Source organism: Urocitellus parryii, chromosome 12 (genome assembly GCF_045843805.1).
Source record: "Urocitellus parryii isolate mUroPar1 chromosome 12, mUroPar1.hap1, whole genome shotgun sequence".
Taxonomy (NCBI): Eukaryota; Metazoa; Chordata; class Mammalia; order Rodentia; family Sciuridae; genus Urocitellus; species Urocitellus parryii.
The window spans coordinates 91,555,319-91,564,323 of record NC_135542.1 but is presented as its reverse complement, the minus strand read 5'-3'; the positions used below and the strand labels follow the sequence as shown (position 1 = coordinate 91,564,323).

Genomic DNA, 9,005 nt, shown 5'->3' with positions numbered 1-9,005 from the left:
TCAGCTGTCCACTCCTGACTCCACATCTTCACTCTGGATGCTGCTGTCAGAACTGCTGGAGGGCTCGTCCAGGGAGGTGGCCATAGCAGACATGGCTGGCAGGTTCAGTTTTTGCTGCTTCTGATACTTGACCCTGCGGTTCTGGAACCAGATCCTCACCTATCAATGGGATTAATGAGCTGACATCAGAATGTGACCAGCAGGTCCTTTTCCTCCCCCAGTCCCACAGTACCCAACCCTTGGTGTCTGGCCAAAATTTGTTCCTCCTGCTAAGGGAAGCATCTCCTCCAAAATGCCCTTTACTATAATCCCACTTACAATTCATCCACCTAAACCAGCTCCTATAATGTGCTAGACACCATCCTAGGTAGTGGTGATATAGTGGTGAGCAATAGAGGCATGGTCCCTGCCCTTTTGGAGCTCACAGTAATAAATGTAACAAGCCAAAATATATAAATGCAAATGGGTGTAGAAACAAGGGTTTGGGTTGGGGAAGTTTTCCTGAGGACCCAACACTAAGGGTTAGAGAATGAGAGGTCAGCCTGGTGGGGATAGAGAGGAATAGGCCAGACTGTAGGAAGGATCTGAGTTGGCACCAAACTTGAGTGTTTGAGAACCAGAAAGAAGGAGAATGTGGCTGTTAATAAGAGGGGAAAGAAAAGGGAGAGGAAGTGGGAGAAGTTGGTGGGGGCCATAAAAATCAGGACCTAGGTGGGCCATGGGGAAGGAGTGTCACCTTTGAGGCTTTTAATTGGGACATAACATAGTTCTGTTTACAGTCTTGAGTGAATTGCACATGGTTGAGCTGCTGTGTGAAGAACAGATGGAGGCAGAAGCAGGGAGACAGTTTGTAAGCTATTGCTTCGATGTGATGAGAACTGGGATATAAACTAGGGACAATGAAGCAATTCCATCTGCATTTTGGAGGTAGAGGTGACAAGGTTTGCTGATGATTGGAAATGGAGAAGGAGGAATCTAGAATGAATTAGTGTTTTGAGCAACTGGATGAATGGTGAGACCTGGATGAATGGGAAATGGAATAGATTTGAAGGAGGAATCAGAAATTGAGGTTCAGTCTTGTGAAGTTTGAATTGCCTACCCTTAAAACACCTAAGTGGAGGGGTGGGAGGGAAAGGGACTGGGCAGGGGGTTAGCAATGATGGTGGAATGTGATGGACATCATTATCCAAAGTACATGTATGAAGACATGAATTGGTGTGAACATACTTTATATACAAACAGAGATATGAAAAATTGTGTTCCATATGTGTAATAAGAATTGTGATGCATTCCGCTGTCATGTATCTAAAAAATAAAAGCAATTAAAAAAAAAACACCTAAGTGGGAATGTTAACAAGGTAGCAATACTAGTCAGTAGAGAAGACTGGGTAGAGGATAGAAATTTTGAGAGTCATTTGCTTATAAATAGTATTTAAAACTGGGAATAATTGTCGGGCATGGCAATTATTATATTATCACCTATAATACCAGCAGCTGAGGAGGCCAAGACAGGAAGATTGCAAGTACAAGGCTAGCCTCAGCAAAAAGCAAGGTGCTAAGCAACTCAGCAAGGCACTGTCTCGAAAGAAAATACAAAATAGGGCTGGGGATGTGGCTCATCGGTTGGGTGGCCCTGAGTTCAATCCCTGATACACAAATAAACAACAACAACAACAACAACAAAAAACCTATGGGAATAGATGAGAATAGAGCCCAGCTACCAGCTGGGCTCTCTTCTTCCCCACAGCTGAGAGAGATTTTTGAGGTCCCAAAGGGAGGAGCAGCCTGAAAAGGACACAGAAATGGCCAGCAAGCAGGAAGGAGAACCAAGTGTGTGGTGTCTGAAAGTTAAGAGAAGAATGTGTTAGCTGGATGCTATGATGCATGCCTATAATCCCAGTAGCTCAGGAGGCTGAGGCAGGAGGATTGAGAATTCAAAGCCAGCCTCAGCAACTTAGTGAGGCCCTAAGCAAGTCAGTGAGACCCTGTCTCTAAATATAAAATAGGGCTGGGGATATGGCTCAGTGGTTAAGCAACCCTGAATTCAAACCCTGGTGAGAGAGAGAGAGAATATGAATGTGTTTCAGTAAAGGAAGGAGTGGCCACTGTACTGAGAGCTGCTGAGTGGTGGAGTAAATTGAGAAAGCAAAGCATCAGTTGGCTTTGGCAACATGAAGGTCATTGAGAACTTGCTGAGAAGTTTTAATGGAATGGGAAGGAAAGTATTCATACTGGAATGAGTCAGAGCAAATGGGAAGTGAGGACATGGAGACAGTGAATGTAGAAAGTTTATGAGAGGGGCTGAGGTTGTGGCTCAGTGGTAGTGTGCTTGCCTAGCATGTGTGAGGCACTGGGTTCGATTCTCAGCACCACATATAAATACATAAAATAAAGATCTATCAACAACTTAAAAATATATATTAAAAAAAAGAAAGTTTATGAGAAGTTTGCTTGTGACAGGAGCAGAGAAATGGCACAATAGCTGGAGGGAAATATGGGAGTCAAGGTAATCTTTTTAATTATTTTTTAATATTTAGTCTCTTGAAAATGCCTACTAGGGGCTAGGGATATGGCTCAAGTAGTAGCACGCTCGCCTGGCATGCGTGAGGCACTGGGTTCGATCCTCAGCACCACATAAAAATAAAAATAAAGATATTGTATCCACCTAAAGCTAAAAAATAAATATTAAAAAAAATGCCTACTTAATTTTTCTGATAGCACTTTAGCATAGAACACTTTATCAAAGTTTTAGATTAACTTTGTATGTTATTCCCACAACTATTTTTCTCATTACATAGGGAGTGTGTAAAAACCAGGGCCTGTCTCCCAACAGCCTGGCCCAAAGATGGTCCATGTCTTCCTCCCACTCCCGACTTAGGGCCTTCCAGAGTTGGTATCTGACCCCAGAAGCAACCCAGGCCCCATAGGACTCCCTGCTCCCACCTGATTCTCCGTAAGGTGGAGCCGGGCTGCCAGCTGGGCTCTCTTCTTCCCCACCAGATTGTGCTGTTTTGCAAACACTTTCTCCAACTCTTCCAGCTGCTCCAAGTTAAACATAGTTCGAACCCTCTTTTGATGTCTCTCAGTATCCTGAAGGTCCTCGCTAGGGGTCCAGTGCGAGGAGCCCCAGAGGCCTGGGCAGTGAGCCAGCTCCAAGCCTAAAGAGCAACCATCAGCAGAGGAGAGTCAGCCAACAGCTACCTGCCAACCCATCTTGGAGGGGAGAGAACAAACATGTGGTTCACTATCCTGCCTCCCCCTTGGCCAGGTAACAGGGCAAAAAGACGGAGTGGAAAGAAATTATGTGGAAACAACCCAAAACAGATGAGAAAGAAAGAACAGTGAAATGTGACTCCTTTTTCTTCTTCCTCTCAGCCAAGTGGCTTAACTTCTAGCCCCTAATAGGAGTTGCCAAACTCCTCCCTCCTCATCTTGTTTTCTTTCCTTGACTGCTTGGAAAACTCCAAGGGATAGTCAGAGATGGAATCTCCAAATTATCACCCTTTTCATTCATTCAACAAATACCTTTTGAATAGCTGCTATATGTTAAACACAGGAAATGCTGTAGTCATGGAACTCACATCTTAGAAGTGGGTAAACAGTAAATAAGTAAAACATTTAATATGTCAGATAGCAGTAAGTGCTAAGGAGTGGGTAAGTGGAGAAGCAGGGACAGGGTGTGTATGCATGGGAGAGGGTAGTTTGCATCTTTAACATTTGAACAGGGCCACTATGTATAGCTTTTGCACATAGGTACCCATCTGAGAGGGTAAGTGGGTGTGAAAATCTGCCCACTCTCTGCAGGCCAACTCTTGCCCCTAACAAGGGGCTATGTCTGCCTGGAGGAAGTGATGCCCTTTTCTAAGGGACACAAAAGTTTAATTCAGCTCACCAAGTTGTGGTCTAGTGGAGGTACATGTACCAGGGAGCAGTACCTGACTCTGTGTGAGAGGATGAAGGAGTGAGCTGTTGACTTATCCCAGAGGAGAATATTCTGGGCAGAGAAATGCCAAATGTAGTGCTAAGGCCACTCAGCCTCCACTAGTCTTGGAGAGGCCTCACGGCTAGCAGTCAGACTGCTCCAGTGTAGGATTGGGGCTGGTATCTCAACTGTCCAGGATTCCAACCACTGGGCTTACCCAGTTTCATGTGCCTGCATGAGGTGAGACCAAAAGATCAGGCAAGGCCCAACAGGTATGCAGCCTGGTGTATCTAGTCTCTTCTGCCTTATTTCAAAATCTGAAGTAGTAGAGCCCTTCAAGAGGAAATTAGACTGGCATGTGATCCTTAAGAGCTTCACTTGGAATCTTAGCTCTGCCATCAGTTACCAGCTATAGGGCCTCAGGCAAGTCAATATACCTCTGTGGGCTTGATTTCCTCATATATAAAATGGTGGTAATAATCCATACTTACAGATGTCACAAGGTGCTTAGTGCTATGTCAGGTACACAGCAAAAGGAAAGTCAACGATGATTTTAAAAACCTATAACAATACAATAGACAATGCAGTGGGGGAAGGGGTGGATTATTTCCAGATATGGGAAGAAATAAGCCAGTACCATATCTCATAGCTTGCACCAAGAAAATTTCCAAGTGAAACAAATATTTAAATGTAAAAAAGTATACCCCTGCCAGATATAGTGACTTAGAAGGCTGAAATAGGAGGATCCCAAGCTAGAAGTCAGCCTGGAAAAGTTAGCAAGACACTGTCTCAAATTAATTAAATATATATATATATATATTTTTTTTTAATTTAAAAAAGGGCTGGGAATATAGCTCAGTGGTAAAGTGATAGTTGAGCATGGTGGCACATGCCTGCAATCCCAGCTGCTTCCTGCCTCTAGCTGAAGCAGGAAGACCACAAATTCAAGGCCATTCTGGGCACCTTACTGAGATTCTGTCTCAAAATAAAATAAAAAAGGACTGATGGCAGAGCACCCCTGGATTTAATCTCCAATATTGCAGTCAGACATGGTGGCACACAGCTATGATCCCAGTGACTCAGGAAGCTAGTCTCAGCGATTTAGCAAGGTCCTAAGCAAATTAGTGAGACTCTGTCTCAAAAAATAAAAAGGTCTGGGAATATGGCTCAGTGGTTAAGTGCCTTTGGGTTAAATCCCCAGTAAAAAAACAAAACAAAGCAAAACAAAATCAGTACTGCAAAAAAAAAGTGAAAAAATTAATACATTCAAACACATAAAAATGAAAATTTTTATGTGACAAAAACAAAAACCATAATCAAAGTGAAAAGACAATAATCTGAGAGAATATTTACATCTTATTACAAAGGGCTAATTTTCCCAATATAAAAGGAACTAGCTGGGCATGGTGGTGCACATCTGTAACTTTGGAGGCTGAGGCAGGACAATAGGAAGATTGAGGCCAGCCCCAGAAACTTCGTCCCAAAATAAATAAATAAATAAATAAATAATAATAATAGTAATAAAGGTCTGAAGATGTTACTTGGTCATAGAGCACCCTTGGGTTCAATCCTCAGTACAGGGAGCCAGGGCAGCTCCAAATAGATTGTTATAAATGTCCAGTTAGAAAATGGGCTAAGTACACAGAAAAGGAAATAAAGATGGCTATTAGACATTAAAAAAAAAAAAAAAAAAAAGCTCTAAAGCAACCCAGTAGTTTGATGTCCTAAAACAAAAGCTGCTAAAAGTCATGGGGAGACCAACTGAGGAGTACAACTAAGTGACTGGTTTCTGTCCTGAACAGCCCACTTGATCATAGGCTTGCACACAGCCCTTCTCTAGTTGCTTTGAAGGTGCAACAAGGCCTTTGAGAGAAGAAATGGTTAGAAAGACATAAGTACTTTCTCTTTTTTGCAAGTTGGTGGAAACAAATTCATCCAGGGAGTTTTATCTTTTCAAGTATCATATTCACTCTGGGAAACCTTGTTTTCCCATGTTTTAGAGCATGCTTGGTTTTGTTTAAAACTGGTTAAAATAAGTGTTATTTCCAGGTGAAAAAAATGACTTTTTTTGGTTTGATTTGAGGGTAAGAAGGGGAACAAAACTTTGCTCTTTTAATTTGATAATTATGTTTAACCAGTGATGAAGTATTTGATTATTACAATAATTAGCAATAAGTGGTTAAGTGCCTTTGGGTTCAATACCCAGTAAAAAATCAAATTAATTGTAAACATCAGTACAATACTCTTTAGTTATGGTAAAGTTCTCTTAAGATGAATGGCTTATATTTTGGTGCAGTGTTTGGTGTTAAAAACAAAATGTTGCAACAATAAACAAACTGAGAAAAAATGCTCAATCCCACTTATATTTGAAAAATGCATACTGGATCATTTTTTTTCCTTCTATTGCATTGGCTCTATTTCAAAAGTTGAATAACACCCTGCATTGGTGAGGTTGTGGAGAAAAGGGGCACTCTTACACTTAGCTGGTGGAAGTGAAAAGGGGATACAAGATCTGTGGAGGACAATCTGACAAAACTACAAAAGCATCTACCCTTTAAGCCAATGATTCCAGCTATTCTTGAATATCTTATGTGCAGATTATCCATCACAGCACTATGTATAATAGCAAATGAAAAATCAATTGGACAAGATCAGTTATCTTACATTCTTACATCGAACTACTCTGTGGTTGTAAAAGAAGCTCTTTATGGACAGGAAATGCCTCTCCAAGATATATGATCAAGTTAAAAGAATAAGTGCAGAGCAGTGTGTATGGTATGCATAGGGAAAAAGGGGAAAGAATAGTTGTATGCACTAAGATATTTTAATATGCACAACTACACCCAGAATTAAGTGGCTAGGGGACAAGAAGGGGAAGAGGAAACTTTCTCCATAGATCTTGATATATACATTTTGAAGTTTGGATGTGTGAATTTAATATTCATGGGAAAACCAACTTGAAAATTAGACAGTTGGAACATAAATTAGCAAACTGCAATTCATCCCTCAGGTGTGTGGAGAGCTAGTGAAAGGGACTTGGAGGGATGGACAAGCTCTCAGGGAGTGTGAATCTGGATCCGCTTGGGAGTCCAGGTGTTAATGCGCTGTTGAAAGGGGTTGAGGACATGCAAGGCGAGGGGTGTCCCAAGAGTAGGAACCAGGTAAGACTGTATTATGATGATCTTGTCATGGGTTAATAAGGCTTGACTAACTTTGCTCCTGTTTTCTTCATGGGGACATGGGGAAGCATGAAGCAGGTGTCCCAAGTGGCAAAAGGTTAATGCTACAGGAGAAGTGTTACCTCAACAGTTAAATTCCCACTGGCATTATGTGCCTGTGCAGCAGATCTGCTCAGGTACTATTTTAAGACCGCTGTAAGCAGGCAAGCTCAGAGAGGTTAAGTCCAAGTTCCTATAGATGTGAGCAGCAAGGGACAGGGGTAGAATCTCGGCTTTTGCCAGCTAACAGGTCCCGCATCACGCATCACGCATGCATCCCCTTCTCAAAGACCAGAGCTGTGGATTTGGGACCATGCAGTTTTAGGGAAATGTCTGTGCCAAAGCGGGTGTGGGGCAGAGTCCGGAAGGAGGAGACTGGGAGGAGGGTTGGGTCTCCTTGCATCCCCAGCACTGGGTTACCGATCCAGTCTGTCGAACACCAGCACCTCCCGCTCCTACCTCAGCGACCCGCGGGGAAACCTCGCGTCTCAAACTCGGGTACTTGTCTATTCCAGTGTGAGGCCTCCACTCTCCATCCCCTGACCAATTACCCCCGTACCGGCGCTCTGTCCCGCCGTACCTGTGACGCCGAGGCCCTGGAAGCCGCAGAAGTGAGCCATGCGCAGCCCAGGCACAGCCGGCTGTGGGCACAGCGGGTAGACACCCACTCTCAGGTAGGCGGGCAGCCAAGTTGCTGGGCACACCCAGGGCAGAATTGGGGCAGGAGACTGAGAGGGAACGGTCCAGAGGCCCAGGGCCGCACAGGAAGAGACTGGCGGAGGGGAGGTCACCGGCGCGCGGGCGTCGGGCTTAGCCAGGATGGCTTCTACAGAGAAAGAGGACTCGAGGCGACCTGTGGACTGGGGCGTGCCTGGGCCCGCCGTGCAGCCAGAGAGCGCGGGTGACGCGGGAACCGGAGAGCCACTGTCACGCAGGGGCTGTACCTGAGCGCCCAGGCCAGTCGGCAGCGGGCTGCCTAGCTGCCCCGAGCCGGGCATGGCTTGACCCTAATCGGGATGGGAGCGGAAGGGTAGCAGGGGCCTCTGGGGCTGTGTGGGAGCGCGAAAGGTGTGTAAGAAGACCCTACACGAGAGGACTTGCCCTGGAACTAGAGCCTCAGCTGCCGGCGAGAGCTCTTAAACTTCGCGGGGCGGGACAGGGCGGGGCGGGGCCCCCAACCCCCGCGGCACGGGCGGGGTCTTCCAAATCCGTGTGCACTTGCTCCTAAATCTGTCGCCGCGCTCAACTCCGGGGGAAGCAAGGTGGGCACAGCGCGCTAAGGACTCTGCTCTCTCCCTCCCATCGCATTGGAAAGTGCCCAGCCGCCGGCACTGTTGCGCACACGGTGCCTCTATAACAGAGCCTCTATAATCCCAGAGGCTCGGGAAGCGGAAGCAGGATGATTGCAGGTTCCAGGTCAACCTGGGCAATTTAGCAAAAATCTGTCTCAAAATAAAAATAAATAAATAGATCTGGGGATGTGGCTCGGCGGTAGAGGTGCAATCCCCTCTGCCAAAAATAAAAAAAAATAATAATAAAAACTAAAAGTGCCCACTCCTGTGCTGTTGGGGGAAAGACCTTGAGCTCACTATGATTTTCTGGTCATCATCTTTTTTTTTTTTTTTTTTTTTTTTTTGGTACCGGGGTTGAACCCAAGGGCGCTGAGCCACACCCCAAGCCCCCTTTAAAAATATATTTTTATTTAGAGACAGAGTCTTTCCTTAGGGGCTTGCTAAATTGCTAAGTTGCTGAGGCTGGCTTTGAACTTGCAATTCTCCTGCCTCAGCCTCCCTAGCCGCTGGGGTTTATAGGCTAGCACCACCAGGCCCATCTTTCTAGGAATTTTCTGTGCCTGCACACATAGG

General features: G+C 44.9%; 1 protein-coding gene across 1 annotated transcript; it reads right to left on the bottom strand.

The window, feature by feature from the left end:
* Positions 1–8,138, bottom strand: Noto (notochord homeobox). The gene is made up of 3 exons (XM_026411729.2): positions 7,721–8,138; positions 2,944–3,158; positions 1–159 (listed from the first exon to the last, which is right to left on the bottom strand). The coding sequence occupies exons 1-3, from the start codon at positions 8,136–8,138 to the stop codon at positions 1–3; spliced, it is 792 nt and encodes a 263-aa protein (XP_026267514.2).
* Positions 8,139–9,005: the final 867 nt, after the last annotated feature.